General features: G+C 50.3%; 1 protein-coding gene across 1 annotated transcript; it reads right to left on the bottom strand.

Annotated features, from left to right (window-relative positions):
• Nucleotides 1-6,915: 6,915 nt before the first annotated feature.
• Nucleotides 6,916-13,495, bottom strand: LOC115616309 (transmembrane protein 45B-like). The gene is made up of 6 exons (XM_030505368.2): nt 13,297-13,495; nt 10,044-10,248; nt 9,609-9,821; nt 8,764-8,948; nt 7,699-7,844; nt 6,916-7,504 (listed from the first exon to the last, which is right to left on the bottom strand). Exons 2-6 carry the CDS (start codon nt 10,228-10,230, stop codon nt 7,375-7,377), a joined length of 861 nt encoding a protein of 286 aa, XP_030361228.1. The 5' UTR covers nt 10,231-10,248; nt 13,297-13,495; the 3' UTR covers nt 6,916-7,374.
• Nucleotides 13,496-16,440: the final 2,945 nt, after the last annotated feature.

Genomic DNA, 16,440 nt, shown 5'->3' with positions numbered 1-16,440 from the left:
AGAAGGAACGTGATGACATTGAGAACATTGAGCTGTGCCCAGAGGCTTTGGTGGTGGTCTCGGATCATGCTGACCTTCACGGAGAGGAGGCGCAACTGAACCAACACCACGAACTCCTGAAGAACAGCATGTCCTTGCTCTGCAGGTCAGTGAGAGCTGATGTTTGTCCTCTGGCTGTTTGTCCAAGATACTCCGAGTGGTTCTGGGGTGGTAAAACCACTGGAGCAGATCCCTGGGTGAAGGGAGCCACTGGCACGGCCTTGGACCAAGTGGAGCCAAAGCACTCTGCAGCACCAAGCTGTTCCTGCTGCTCTGCCCTCCTGCGCTTCCCAGTGAGGTGTGGGAGCAGAACCAGGTTTGACTTTCTCTTCCAGGACACCCAAAGCTCACAGCCTGTAAAGCTGTCTCTGCTCCTCTATGCCATTCCTCTTTTCCTCCTTTGAACACAAATTCCTCTTCTCTGGTGTTGGTGTAGTGACCAAAGAGTCGTTGCCATTGAATCGGTGTTTTAGGAAGCCAAGAGACACAATGAATCTTCCTCCCCGTGATCTGAGCAGTTCCCAATAGGTCTGAATGAAGAGGGGGAGAGGAGGTGGGAGGGAATGTGAAGGTTTAGGTTTGGAATAGGAAACAAACAGCCGTGTGTCCTGTTTCTCCTTAAATGTGGGCTCCCCGATTCCATTGGAACTTCCATGTTCTGGTTAAATTATGCAGACGCCACAGGAAGGAGCAGATGCTGTCCTAGAAACTGCCGTCTGTTGCCTTGTCACAACTACTTGGGAAAGAGTTCTGATTCTAAACAGTAAATTGAATGTAAAGGATGCCAGAGCATATCTTCCATCCAAAGCTGCTGCTTGGACTTGCACCCTCAGGTAGGACAACCTGGAAGAGAAAACAAATGACAGAGGCTGTGGATTGAAATCCAGAGTTGAATTTGGGTATTAGATTTTTCCTTCACTAAATTCTATTTGTCCTACAAAATAAATACATCAGGCTGGAATCAAAGTCTATTAGTTACAAGCTTTGGCACAGGTTGCCAAGCGCTCAGGATGGATTCTTTATGATGGGTTTTGACTGCAGCTTTGGAAAAGGGATGTTTAAAAGTAGTCACTTGAAGATGGTGCCAGATGTTACTGAGATCTGCTGTGCAAATGAAGGGCCCATATAGAATCAAGCCCAGGTTGGATGTGGCTTGAAACAACCTGGTCTAGTGGAAGGTGACCCTGCCCATGGACAGGATGAGCTTTAAGGTCCCTTCCAACCCAAACCAGGCTGTGATTGTGATTCTGGTCTGTTGGATGGTGCCGGGGTGGGTTTTACTGTTTAGCTGAAAGCACAGCTGCTTCAGAGCAAATACCTGCAGGGAGAAAGCAGTGTACAGGCTTTTGCCTGCTCCCTGGGTGGCTGTTTTGTGTCTCTGTTCCCCAAGGAGCTGCTGGAAAGGGCACCCAGCACCCACCAGCAATCCTGGGGTAGGGCTTGGTGCCCCCAGGACATGCCTTTGAACACAGAGCAAAGAGAGGCAGTCTTAAAAGCCATCTAGCTGAACAGAGGTGTTTGTTATATGATGGGTTTTTTATGCTGCTGCCTGGGTTTGCAGGGTGTGTTTGGGAAGGGGGAGTTGTTTTCCATGTTTACCAGGGCTTCTGCAGCAGTGACTGGCACAAGAACAGAGCAGAACAGATTCTCTTGGGGCTGGCACTGTCATCAAATGCAAGGTGAGTTATAATCCTTGCCTCCAGCATAGCGGTTTGGCTTTGGAGGGGATAATCCTGCAGCTGGGGCAGGCTCATGGAGAAATGTAGGTTGGGAGGGACTCCTGGAGAGCATCTTGCCTCCCAAGTCACATCAGGTCGCTGCGTGGTTGAAGATAACACTGTCTTTTCATGCAATGAGTCGTCTTCCCAATCCATGGCTTTTGGGCATGAAAAACTATGTAAGTTTTATTATATGAGGTCAATAAAGTCTAAAGGTGAATTCCTACTTTATCCTAAGAGGGGGCCACAGGAAAACTGCATCCTTTTTAACCTCACTGGGCAAATGGACTTTTTTATGTTCAGCTTTTTTCATCCGGGGATGCAGAACTTACGCTGCAAAACTGTGCTCTGGCTGCAGGGAAGGGTCCTGGTGCCACCTTAAGTAGCTCTTCTTTTGTCTTACCTTGTGATGTGAGTGTTCAGCAGGCCCAAAGGCAACAGTCCTCGCCCAGCATCTTTGGAGAAGGGCTCATTGCCAGGTCAGTACTTGCATGCTGGAAAAGAACTAAACTGCAGGAAAAGTGATGGTCCAGCTCTTCCCTACTGGGATGCCTTGGTGGTGGTTTGGTTATTTTCTAGGCTGAACTGTGTGTTTACCACTTACTGGTGACACACATCAGCAGAGCTGAGCCTGGCTAGCCCAGGTACTCAGAATCAAGAGCCAGACTGGGACTAATGCCCCCACATTGGGGCATTTGGATATTTGGACCAAGCTTCTTAATGTAATAATCCCTTTTGTACAGCTGATGTGTATTTTGTGCCTTCCTCTGCTCGTAATTGTGGGACTCTTTTTGCTTACTGCTGTCTCTTTGTTTTGAAGGGCAAATATCAAGAACACCCCAGAGGACGGTACCGTGCTGCACCACGAGGCACCCTTCATTTGTCAGGATGATGCATCAGGAACTACACAGCCACTGATGAGTGAAGTCGTTGTACTTTATGTTCAGGCCTATTTGCACCTGGTATTTTTATAAAGGACTTCCTTAGATATGGGCTTAATTTTGAGATGTTCCAAGTGTTCTCTACTTCATATATATAATGTCAGTAAGGGAGGTGGGACTGGATTTGAGCGCATCCAGCAATGCAACACTTAGTGTGTTTGAAATAGCTTCATGAAGACACACAGGAGCTTCAGCACTGAAATGGGGATTGTGTTCTTGTTCCGCAACGAAGGACTTTTAGTCTCTGTGGCAAGAGTTGCTGTTAGTGGTAGGAGCTGGCAAATAAAGCTCAGGACCCTGTTGCAAGGTAATGGAGGTGGTGGACTTTGTTTTACTCTTTATAAACTCTAATGGGAGGCTGCAATTTTCTACCATAGCAAACGTCAGGCTGGAACCTCGCTCATGCGTTTTGGAGGGAGTAGGAGGGGCTTAGGGCCTTGTTTATGGGGAGTTTTTTGTGTGTTTTTATTTTTCCTTATTTCTTTTGTTTTTTTAAATGTTACTTAATTATTATAGATCGCTTATGGGGTGTTTTATTTGAACAGACTTTGCGCCAGAGCTGATTCCTTGCAGAGAGATGCATGTCTTCAGCTGCATCCATCCACCATCCGTTACCTCACTTGTACCCATTAAAGACACCAAGCAATTAGGATCAGTCATCTCTTAGTTTGAAGCTTGTCCTCTTACACGTGTTGAATCACAGCAACAAGAGAAAGCACAGAGCACTTAGGATGTGACACAACGCACAGAATAAAAGCTCTCTGTTAAACAGGGAAGACATGGATTGCTCCCTGCTAACACACTTTGTACATCCACTGCTGTCTGACAGACAGTGCAATTCCCAGCCCAGATTTGGGGGCAAACACCCAAAAGCCAACAAACCAGACATGTTTTCCATCTTTGCACCTCCGTGACAGCACTCACCAGGGGATGGAGCAGCTGAAGGGACACAGGGAGCAGTTGAAGCCCATTGTAGGGTCAGCAAAAGAGAGATGTATCACAAATACAGTGCAAATCCAATAAACATGATTGGTTATTTAATAGATTCAAGTCAAAGCATCTTCCTCCTAAGCTCACCCATCAAAGCAGGCACTACAGATGCTTTATTTTCCAACAGAGAGGGGCACATAAAGTCACCAGGGGAGGAAGGCAAGGACTTAAGAGGCCACTGCTGTTCTTTCATCATCACAACACATTATAGAGAGCAGCTATTCCAGTTTTGGGTGCAGTATTAATGGCTTGAGCTGCGTTTCAAGCAGTGCTGGCCCCTCATCCTTTAACCCAGGTCTCAGATGTTTATGTCCCACCATCACATCACCACACATGGGTACTGCAACCCAGCACGCTCGATCAAACCAGATTCTAACAGTAATACTAAGCATTAGAAAAGCTTTTCTTTATACTCAACCTCCTATCTTGCCATGAACAATAAGCCAGAAGTACACCCACAACAGGAGCTGCAGCCTCCCAACAGCCACTGGGGACCCTGAGGACAACCTCAGCTTTGCTAAGGCATACTGAGGACAAAGGTTTACCAGCTTTTAGCAGCTGTACAGCAGGTGTTTTCCAACTTCCTTAAGGAAAACAGTAGGATGGGTAATTACAAACTCAATGGATATGGAAATGTTGGAAGCACCACGGCTATTGGTGCACACATCTGTTCCCTGGTTGCCTACTGTGTTTCATTGCCTTGATCTTCACAGTATCATTGCTAAGAAGTAGCTGGGGGAAGGTGGTGGGGCTCCATCTCACCAACATCCCTCCTACACCCCTCCAGAAGGACCCGTGCTCTACTGAGGAGTGACTAAGATATGGGCTTACCTGAGGCTGCCGAGGAAAGTGGCTTTCTCTTGATGTTGACCTGTGAGCTTCTGGGGTGACCAACAGCGCTGTACTGTCCAGTGGCATCAGTGCTTCCCATGAGCAGGAGAAGGAGGAGGATGCTGTTGTTGAATGCCCCACAGAACCAGCACAAGCTGGCCACCAGCACAGCTAGGATCTTGTTGGATGTCTCAGCAGGTAGCATGAACCTCACCATGTCCTGTAAGGCAAATACATAGTACAAAGCTTCATTGCAACACATAGATTGTATTTGGTTTGAGGTTTCATTACTATATTTTGAAAGACCTCTGCTACAGCCAGAGTTTTTGGCTCACCTGAAGCTGCCAACATGGTTCTATTCTATGATTCTGTGTTTGAGCAAGCAGCAGCTTCTAGCAGAAGCAATAAGCACATCAAACCCTGTGTGCTTACTGAACAGCCACATCCATCACCAGGGGAACAGCGTCACTTGGGTCTGTGTATAATAACACGGTCCCCGTAGTTAAACCCACCCAGGCACACACCATAACCCACCAGAGAGACAGGGATTGCGATGGAGTGGGAGCAACCTGCTCTAGTGGAAGGTGTCCCTGCCCGTGGCAGGGGGTTGGAACTGGATGAGCTTTAAGGTCCATTCCAAACCAAATCAGGCTGGGATTCTGTGATGCTCAGCTCTATGCTCCCACTTTATTTCAGGGTCACCCATGTCTGTTCATACCAGTGTGACAGCAACACTTTTAGATGGACAGAGCAGGCTTTCCTCATCAATAACACTCACACATTGCCTAGTCACTGAGTTCTATTGCCTTCCAGCTCCAATGGGAAAGAACACTTTGGGTTAAAGACTTGTTACAGAAGTTACCCATTCCACACACAGGCTGGCTGGGAACTGCTCTACAAATGCAATTACAGCCATGACAATCTCATTGCTTCTTTCTGCTCTGTTGACCCAGCAACTGTTTGTCATCTCTCACATACGGGGCACCTCCATCACCCAATGTGGTGACAGGTAATTCTGCACACCTTGCTCAAAGAAACCTTTGTGCCTTCCCTTTGGGCACCAGCTTGCTAAAACACACACCTGGATGATCAGTAAATATTTGCTCTTGTATTTATTCAAGGAAAGAAGGAACATCCCTGCTAAAGACCTACACTTTAGCAAAAACCTCACCAAGAGGGATTTAGCATTACTAAGATAACACCAGGGCAAGGAAAACCAGCAAAGAAGTAACATTGATCAAAGGGGAAGGAGGTATTTTTCCCTCTTTCTTTTCAATCTAAGTGCATTACAGAGGGTTATGACCTATGCACTAAGCATCCTGCTAATGGCAGATACTCTATAACAAGTGATCCCACTTCTAGTCCCATGGGGATAATTAATAACCAAAGCACATCACCTCCACAGAGCACATTTGAAGCTCTCAATCCAGTGCTGGAGATCCACATCAGCCCTAGCTAATGCCAACCCTCCCCACCAGATCCTGGAGAAACCATTCCTCCTGAAGGCCAGCCTGCTTCACAACCCCTAGTAACAGTCCTCTGTGTGGGGGTACCGAATGTGAAAGCCCAAGTTGCACCCACTGTGGTTTCTTTGCTCCTCAGGGTCCTTTTCTTGACAGCAGCACCAAGCACTGGTCACCCTCCAGCCCTGCTCCTGAAGGAGAACATCACATCAGACATGCAACACTCACTCTTCCAGGGACCTCTCCTGGGGCTGGGAATTGCAATTGCTCTGTGCCAGGGAGCATTTTTCCTTCCTCCCAGCACCTGGAGTTGTCCACATCAATGATGAACTTTCAGGTCTTTCACTAGTCCTGCTTAATGAAGTCTTTTAAAGTCAGTTTTGACCTTGATGGCAGGAAGCATCTCCCCATGCTCTTCTGCTGCCAACCAAATAGGCACCTAGAGGGGAACAAACCCCGCATACCCCCAGACACCAAGTGCAGAGCAGAGACCCAGAATTGAAAGGTTTTGTTTGGAAGTGACTGAAGAGGTTGCTGCACAGACCAGTTATGAGGCTTACCAGGAGTATCCATATGCTCAATCTGGACAGGCTGAAGCCATCCTCTTGCTTTAAGGGTCCCTTCTCCAAGCTGAACCCTGGTCAGCAAACAGCCCATCACCCAGGCATGCTTCACCCTTCCTCTCAGCTATTAAGGAGCATTTTTAAGGTTCTTTCCAACCCAAACCATTCCATGAGAGTGGCTATGTGGCAGTGCCAACAGCATCTCCATCCATTCCATCCACTGGCCACCCATCCCTTTCTCCAAGCAGATTTGGCCACACTGAGTCCCATCCCTCTGATATTTCATCCACCCCCCAAATCACTGCAAAGCCAAACATCACCTTAACCATGGCCTTCAGTCTCAAGGCATCATATTCAAGAGATCCATTGAGGTGGTTCATTAAAGTACTTTATTGGTGACCACGTATACCCTGTGCACGTTAACCTTTGTACAAAACCCCCTCCATTAACACCAGAGTGAGCGACAGACACCAGGAGCTTTGGACACTGGTTTGGCTGGAAGAAGCAAGAATAATGTTAAAACAACCAGCCAAATTGGCCACATTGGTTGGACTCCACCAACAAACCAGTCCTGTAGTTCACAGCACACAACATGAAATACTCCCTCCTGGATAAGGCTGGTTTGCTCTTGCAACCACCAAAGGGATGCGCAGGAAAGGGATGCACAGGAAAGGCTTCCTATCTCCTACCACATTCCACCTTTGGGGTCCTGCCTCCCACTTCTGCTTCTCTGCCACCAAGTGCTGCTGGAGTTGATCAGGACTAATTCAAAACCTCATCTTGAGAGCTCTAAACCAGTGAGGAAGAAGGTTCCATGCCCAACACAGCCTCATTTGTCATCCGAGGGGCTCTCGGGCAGCAGGGGACCGCCGGAGCTCTTGTTGCCTTTGCGGATGCACATGCCACAGTCCAGCTCCACGTCGATGTCCCCAAATCTCAGCTGGCAGGACTCGTTGCAGCTGCAGGAGAGACAGAGACACTGGTCAGGAAGTGAGCCCTTCCTTTCCATGGACTGGTGCATGGACACCCACTTGTCTTATCCCATGACGCACTGGATTTCCCAGAGCAATAATGGGTCTAGGTGATGCTCTTGGCCACCCTGGCTCATGTGTGGCACTGGGACCCCCCAACAACCCCCCTTTCCCCCACGTACCAGCGGGATGCAGCAGAATTCGCTGCCAAGACGGCGAGAGCACCCGCGTAGTGCCAGCAGAAGCACATGGTGAGGAATGCAAAGTTGCTGCGGTCGGTCTGATCCCAGCCTGGTCCTCCCCATGGAGGGGACAGCACAAACCCAATCTGGTCATGGACAGAAGAGATGTTGAGCATCAGCACACATCAGACTGTTAAGTGCATCCCTCATCTCTTTTCCCCTCTGATTCAGCCAACCTGCTGTGGCTGACTATGGACTAGAGGCACAATAAACCCAAGGGACATCTGGGCCACTGCCCTCAGCATCCCCCAGGCATCCTTGTCTCCGCAGACTGGCACAGGGGTGCATTTCAGGAGGACAGGGATGCTCTGCAGATAACTCTTAGGGCTCACAGTGCAGCCCAGCACCCCCAGAGAAGGATGACAACCCAAAGGCTATGTTGCCAGGCTGTGCATTCCTCCCTAGACCCAAAGCTGGGTGGTGATGCACGTGATCCCCAGATATCTCTGGTCACTTGGAAAAAAGAGAAGAATAAATTGGACATAAGAACAGGGACATAAACTCATGATTGAGGTTTCCCACCCTTGTGGGGTCTTAATTTCCATTTAGTATGCGGGTTTGTCCATAGAATCATGGAATGGTTTGGTTTGGAAGGGACCTTAAAGCTCATCCAGCTCCAACCCCTGCCACGGGCAGGGACACCTTCCACTAGAGCAGGTTGCTCCAAGCCCCTGTGTCCAACCTGGCCTTGAACACTGCCAGGGATGGGGCAGCCACAGCTTCTCTGGGAAAAGTCTGTGCCAGCGCCTCAGCACCCTCACAGGGAAGAGCTTCTGCCTTAGATCTAACATAAATCTTCCCTGTTTAAGATTAAATCCACCACCCCTTGTCCTGTCACTACATACATTCCACGTGCATGTCTCCATGATGACAGCTTTGGTGCTAAACCTCATTTCACCCTCTTATTTACTAAGATATTCCAACTAGCCTTCGAGTTTAACCCCAACAGGTAATGAACAGGTATGAAGCCCATTGCTCAGAGGAGAGCACTGGATACGCACTGACCTGCCAAAACCAAGAGCCCTGGAGAAGGAAGGAACTGGTCCTGAAGATCTCCAGGATGATGTGGTCTCGGAGGAACACCTCTAGGAGGGCACAGAGGGCTCCAGCAAAGATAGCCATGGCCAGCAGGGAATGGAGGTGGTGGTCCAGTGCAGCATCACTGTAGTCACAGAAGCAGAAGAGCAAACCTGCCAAGAGAAGAAACCTGCATGAGAAATGGATGCTCTGGGCTTTGGTTTTAAATTGAACCCTGAAAACTGAGGCTATGCTCCAGGGCTTACTATGACCTGCCTGGTGGGAAGAGCACAACATGGGCATGACAGCACGATGCCCATCACGATGACAGCAAATATCCTGCTGTCATCACCTTCACTCTGTAAGGACCACGCAGCCCTTAGCACAGGGTCTGCTCTGCCCTTGGAGTACCCTGTGGTGTTCCCCATACCCGGCCAGGGCTGTAGAGCCATCAGGAGGAGCACAGCAATGGGGACATTCACCTCAGAAGATGATGGGGAGCTTTGTATGAGGGTTTGTTCCTCTGTGCATCCAACCAAGGTGGGAAGACAACACTTATTTGCAACTCCAAAGAGAGCCTTGCCAGAGCTTGTCAGCAGAAGCTCACATCTGTAGGTCTTTGTGCATCCCCTGTGCATGGGGAGCACTCTCTCAAGCATGAATCCAGCCCTAGATGGATCCATACTTGGAGAGGAACAGGGAGGAGGGTGCTTGGACATGCAGACGGTGCTTTTTGGCCTCAAAACAGGGCTTTGGAGCTGTTGCCCACTAGTTGCCCTCAGAGCCCTTCTCCTACCCCATCCTGCTCCCTCTCCCATGCACCTCGCGCTCACCTTCAATGAGCAGAGCCACAGACAGCGTGAGCCGGTCCAAGCCGAGCGGCAGCTTGAGCGGGGAGTGCGAGACAACGTCCACGATGCCGGAGAGGAGGAAGAAGAGGTAGATGGTGGTGTAGTGCCAGCGCGTGAGGTCGGTCCAGCCGTGCGCCTCGGGGCTGTACAGCTGCAGGTGGGGCCCAGCAGGAACAAACTGCTCCACCAGGATCCCTGGGCAGAGAGTGGAGGGGTCACAGGGGAAGGGACAAGCTTGTAGGAAACCCTCCTTCACAATGGCTTTACTCGTCCATAGGAACGGCTGCAAGTCCCCATTGCAGTGTGCTACAAGTCCTCCCATGCCAACCACAGCCGTTTCCCAACTCAAACATCCCCAATCTCATGGGAGAGCGGCTGCAGTGCCAGGAGATATTGGGGCACAGCATCATCTCTTACCTGCTAGAGCAAAGAAAGCTTTGACTGCCCCTTCGAAGGCTTCCACACGCTGGGCCCCATAGCTCGGCTGGCTCTCGGCGTTGCCTTTCCTCCTGAGGTACCTCAGCGGGTATCGCACTGACCACCAGAGACCAAAAAGGACGAAGAAGGTGCCCCGGAGGGCACTGCCGAGGAAACTCGTTGGCATCAGGCTCACTTGCTGGACCTGCAAGGACAGACAGTGCTTGAGGCTGAGCTGCAGCACCCCCAGCAGAGATGTTGGGTTGCTCAGCATCTCCAGAGAGCCGCATCCTGAGAGACAAGGGGCACATGGCTCTGCCATTAGCTGTGAATGGGTAATACCAGAGGTGTGACATCACCATGGAGGAGCTGCTACCGTGTGCCACTTATATATATGCCTAAACACAGGATAGGCAGAGAATGGATGGAGCAGCCCTGAGGAGAAGGATGTGGGGCATTGGGTGATCATCGTGATGCTTAACACGACCCAGCTTCAGAGTGTGCTTGAGCCCAGCTCTGCTCTGGAGCCAGGCTGAGAGAGCTGGGCTGGGTCAGCCTCAAGAAGAGAAGGCTCCTGAAGGGGAGACCTTAGAGCAGCTCCAGTGCCTAAAGGGGCTCCAGGAAACCTGGAGAGGGGCTTTGGACAAGGGCCTGTAGGGACAGGACAAGGGGAATGGCTTTAACCTGCCAGAGGGGAGAATGAGATGAGCTCTGAGGCAGAAGCTCTTCCCTGTGAGGGTGCTGAGGCGCTGGCACAGGGTGCCCAGAGAAGCTGTGGCTGCCCCATCCCTGGCAGTGTTCAAGGCCAGGTTGGACACAGGGGCTTGGAGCAACCTGCTCTAGTGGAAGGTGTCCCTGCCCGTGGCAGCTGGCTAAGGTCCCTTCCAACCCAAACCATTCAGCAGCTCCAGCCAGCCAGGGCTTTACAGCTTTTGATATTCTCTTTGGTCTTGTTTCCTCCAGCAAGACCTCTCTCCTTACTCTCTGTATATATCTACCACTGAATTTGGCATCTCTTTTTCCCTCCACAAGGCTTCCTGGTCCTTTCCTACAGCTCAGATGTGCACAGGAGGAGGCATTACTCACCCTGAAGCTACCGCACCGCCTTGCCCTTGCATCACCAATCACATCCTCACCGTGTTTATAAATACCAAAGCGAATTGCAGAGGCTGGATGAACAACTCCAGCACGTTCTCCAAGTCCTCCCACACTAGAAAGTAATTAGGCACTGCAAAACGAGGGTAGGATGTGGTGTGGCAAGTGCTGTAGGTGAGGGAGAGCTCTGCAAAGCTGTCCCAGGTCAGGTTGGCGTTGGTGGAACTGGCTCAGCCGTGCACGGGCAAAGCACAGTGTTTGGATGCAGAGGTTAGCATCACCCATTGCATCTCCACAGGGAATGTGGGGAAGGCTCAAGCCTGCTTACATCATGTCAAGGTTTCCCTTTAGGAGGAAGTTACTAAACAGCCTTTCAGGGAGAAACGCCCCATCCCAGGAGCTTGTTCAGGAACTGGGGATGGCTCCTGCTCTATTTTGGATGCCTACATTAGGATTAGCTCATACTCCAGTAGGACACGTCTTGTCTGATTATAGCCCAGATTCCCAGTCCAGGGCACAAATCTTCCCTGCACAGACATCTACATGCTGAAGTGACTGCGAACAAATGCTATTAAAGCACATTTAAGCAGCACACAATTGCACCATCTATATACAAATTTTACCATTGTCCTCCAGGGACTGAGGACAACAGCCTGAAGCTGGAGTCAGGAGCACACCTTGACCGAGATACACATCAGGAACGGCCATTTGACATGCTTAACTGGAGGAGAGGAGGATAACAGAGACATCCCAATGCTCAGACATAGCAATGACACACAACAAAGCTCCAGAGGCTGCTCCAAGCCACACCAGCATCCAGCTTGAATGAGATCTATCACCCCACATCCTCCAGGCAACCCTCCTTTTGCCTTAGTTACCAGCAGACCCAAACTGCTCTGTTCCAGAGCTCTCCTTGGGATCTCCTACCCCAGTAGCCCTCTCTCCTCCCCAGTAACCTCACTTTTCACAGCGCCAAGGACCCTTTCGCTTTGCAACCTCCCAGCAGCCCAACCTAGCAATGCTTTTGGTAACTGTCAGGAGTCCCCTTTGCTTCCCACCACCCAGACACAGCACTTGAGCAGCCACCGCACATCCTGGGGCATCTCTCACTTGGCAGAGCTGTCCCAAACCACCCTTTAGTCGAGCAGAAAACCACTCAAAAAAGCCCAAACTCTGAAAAACCCCTTTCATAACCACCACTCTTCCGCAGACAAACCAGACGCGTTTCCAAGCAACAGTCCCCTCACACAGCTCACACATTTGAGGTGCAGAACACCACCCCCAGACACCCAAACAGCTCCTCCACCAGCCCAGAGAGCCCGAGCCTGGTACCTCTTCACCCACCGGCTTCCCCATCCCCTGTGTTTGAGTCCACGCTCACATAGAAGCTGATTAAAGCTCCAAGAGAGCTCCTTGAGCTCCTGGGTATTTATTTTTCCTGTGAGCTGCTTTGTCTGTCAGAGGACTTGAAATATGGCTGCAGTCACAAGTTATTACCTGAGCTTCCAAGCTGCAATGCTTTTGCTTAATAGCCATACTGGAACTGCCTGCTCTCCTTACTGTGCCTCATGCTGAGTGCTCACGGCCTTCCCAGGCTCAGGAAGGACAGCATTCCTGCCCAGTTTCCAGGCTTTCTGCACCCATCACCATCTATGGCCTCATATGGGGCCTTGCTCCAGCTGATGCAGGGGGATCAGTGCTGCTGGGTTGATGCCGTCCCATGTGGATGTAAGAGTATCCTGATGGGTACAGCCATAGGGCCCTAGAACAGCCAGCCTACAAGCAGAGGGCAAGTTCATTGCCTGGCCAGAGATGTTTGGAGGGTCTTCTCTTTGTGGATCCTCCTCCACCTTGCTACCCAGGCACCTCTCTCTTGTGCCAACAGCACTCACCCAACACAAGAGGCACAAGCTCCTTCTTCTGCCAATCATCTACTCCAAAACATGATAATGCCCTCCCACAAAAAGGGCTAAAGACACAGATTGCTGGCAGACTTCCTCCATCAGCACCACTTCCACCAGCCAGCATCACACTAAACCTTTGCCTTGCAGAGATCGACTCTCCCCATAACCCTTCTTCCCAAGCTCAAGCAGCCACATCCATCCCATGGCACTGCCTTTCACCAATGCTATTCCTCTCTACGTGTAGGAGCGTTTACCTGTGGCTCCTGCCCGTCCTCCTTCCTCTCCAGATGTGGCAGCGAGGAGCTGTTATTACTCACAGGAGGCAGATAAAGGAGAAGCCACCCGGGGGAGGTGGCCTTCACACAGGATGTTTGGAGCTGAACATCCTGCAGGGCAGTTCAAAGCGCGCTGAGTCAAACCAGCTTTCACAACCCGGGACACCTCCTGTCTGCTATTAACAACCAAAGCAGCCTCCTGGAATTTGCCACAAGAATCAGGAGGAGCAGCCAATTCCCATTCCCATGGCAACCATGCATGTTCAGTTATTACGTTGGAGGTTTTGGGGTAACAAGGCTGTGGCATCGCCTGGCATGGCCAGGCTGTGCTGGAAGGGCTCTGAAGTCTCTAAACTGGGATGCCAGGTACACAATAACCCTGTTAGAGGAGTCTGATGTTATAGTAAGTGTCTGAAGGCAGGAGATTTTGGGCCAGAAACTCATAAACCAAAGCGGAGCCCTTGTGAGATCTCCCCACTCACAGCAGCCAAGGGGAGAGGGACAGTGGGGCTTTCTCTCCCAAAAGATGGGTCAGCAGGACACAGCAGCCTGGTTCCACTCCTTTTAACCTACCCAATAATACACCAAGCACCCACAGACACAAGCCACGGCTGCTTATCACACTGCTGGTGGCTGCAAGCCCAGCCTTAGCACCTCAATGGCTGTGTAGATGAGCAACAAAAGTGCCTCAAGGGAAGTAAATACCACAGACCCCTCCAGCATCCCCATCTCCCTCTGAAACACCAAGCTGATGGTGCAGAAACAGTCAGCATTGCTCAGGAGCACTGCCTGAATCTCCAACTATAGAATGATTTGTGTTGGAAGGGACTTTAAAGCTCATCTAGTTCCATGGGGCAGGGACACCTTCCACTAGAGCAGGTTGCTCTGAGCCCTGTCCAACCTGCCCTTGGTTCCTGTAAAAAATGGGCACTAACCATCACTCAGAGCATTCCCAACCCAGTGTTTCTGTGGGTTGCAACCACACGTGCATAACTCCTTGTGCAACCCGAACTAATCCCAAGGAAGGCTGCAGGATCAGCCATGCCCTGCCAAGAGCCCCACACGTGAGCCAGCGCCCCAGGGAGGCCCCAAGGCTGGAGCAGCACAGGAGCGATGATGGGCTGCTCAGAATGATGGGCTGCTCTCCAGCTCAGCCATAAAAGCCACCAAGCTGTAGCCAGGAGCTGTTTTATACCCTTTATCTCCATATCAACAGTAGCAGGTAGGAGGAAGGAAGGAAAACAAGAAGCTGGCAGTGGTGCTGGCACACAGCCGCACTGTACACACATCATTGCTCACCTCCAACCCTGCTCAGGGAGCAAGGCACGTTGCAGAGGGCTAAGCACACATGCAAAAGGTTCCTGTACCGTGGGGGAAGCCCAGAGCAGCAAAGGGGCTTCATTGGCTTCACCCAAGCTTAAGCTTCATGAGCTCACCACCACATTAAACCCAAGAACAGAGAGAAATTCACACCTCAAAGGAGCAATTCCTTACAGACCTACACCTAAAAATAACACAGCAAGAAAAACATACCTTTCTTGATGGAAAAAGAGGAGCAGCAGCAGCATCAAGGATCTCTTTGCAGCTCAGTTTTCCATTCTACAAGCACCCAGCTCAACAAACCATCATCACAAAGGGCAGCACAAACACTTTTCCCAAGCAGGATGAGTGAAGTCCTTACAGAAAGTGGGCCAGTGGAAGCTGGGAGGGCAGCAGGTGGAGGGAGAGGGGAGGAAATGATGCTCAGCTGAAAGAGATCTGCTCAGAGGCTGAAGGTGCCATTTCCCATGGAGTTTAAAGGGCCAGCAAAGAGTAAAGCATATAGAGGAAGGTGTCCATGAAAAAGACAACTTATATTAAAGTACCTGCTGGTCAGACAGGGAAAAAAGTTAGAGGTAGATGAAGTGGTTGAGGGAAGGGGGTTTCTAGCCTGTTACACCATCCCCATGATGGAAACAAGAATAAAACTATGACAACTGGATGGGAACAACAGGGGGTACCCAGAGAAAGGATGGCAATGTTCCCCTCAAATCACAGAGCAGGTCACTCACACGCTGCCTGGGCTAAAAATCACTGTGGACACCAATGGATGTAACTCCATCACAGCTCCTTAGGGATGTGAGGTATCCTAAGGATATGTGAGGTATCCATGGCAGGGGTTGGAGCTGGATGATCTTAAGGTCCTTTCCAACCCAAACTATTCTATGATTTGTATGAGCACATGCCTGATCTCCTCTTCCTCCCAGAGAAGGGAGGCAAATCTGTATCTGACCAGCTCCAGCCCCTCCAATGATCTCATTCCAGCCCCTCTAATGATCTCAAGCTAAACCCCAAAGTACATTTCATTATTGTCTTCCTCTTTTCCCTTCTCCTCAGCCGTGAGTGCAACATCCTCTCCCTGAAGGTTCCTCATCCAGCCCCGCTGCTAATGGGAAAATGTGATAATGTTTGCCTGCTTCCCGGGGGTGGTGGGAGGCACAATCTAATTACAGGCTCACCAGCAGCTCGGGCACTGCAGATGGATGGTTGTTTGGGAAGTGCAAAGTATTATTATTATTATGACGAATGTGAGTGCTGCCTTTCATAAACAGGCAACAGAGGAGGTGAAGCAGGTGGTAAAAGCATAGGCAGGGCTTGTTCTGCTGCCTACACCATCGCTTCAGCCTTACATAAATGTGGCCAGGAAGGGTGGCAGCAACAGATCCTATCTCTGCCAGGGAAATGAGTCCTTTTAAAACCAGCTCTGGATTTGGCTATGAATAGTCCCCCCACTCAACCCAACGGGTGCAGTACAAAGGCGCTAGCTGATAACTCAGTTGATATGGTGATGATCCAGTACAACTGGTTGATGTTAAGGCTGTGTTAAAAGCAATACTCTCTGTAGTACTGTCCTGGTTCAAAGCAATGCTCCCTTTAGGACTGCCCTGGTATATCTAGCACGTAAGAAATCAGTGTGACAGTGGCTTGTGAAGGAACCTCGCTATATAATAAGGCATCTCTGGACCACTCGCCATGCACCCAGCAACCTTCAGGCCCCTGTTATGAGTCCTTTTAAAACCAGCTCTGCATTCGACTACAAATATACCCCATTCCCCTCCAGCTGCATGGCCAGTGGCTCCAGTA

This window comes from Strigops habroptila, chromosome 17 (genome assembly GCF_004027225.2).
Source record: "Strigops habroptila isolate Jane chromosome 17, bStrHab1.2.pri, whole genome shotgun sequence".
Lineage (NCBI taxonomy): Eukaryota > Metazoa > Chordata > Aves > Psittaciformes > Psittacidae > Strigops > Strigops habroptila.
Note: the sequence above shows the minus strand (reverse complement) of the source record. Positions and strands in the feature narration are given on the sequence as shown.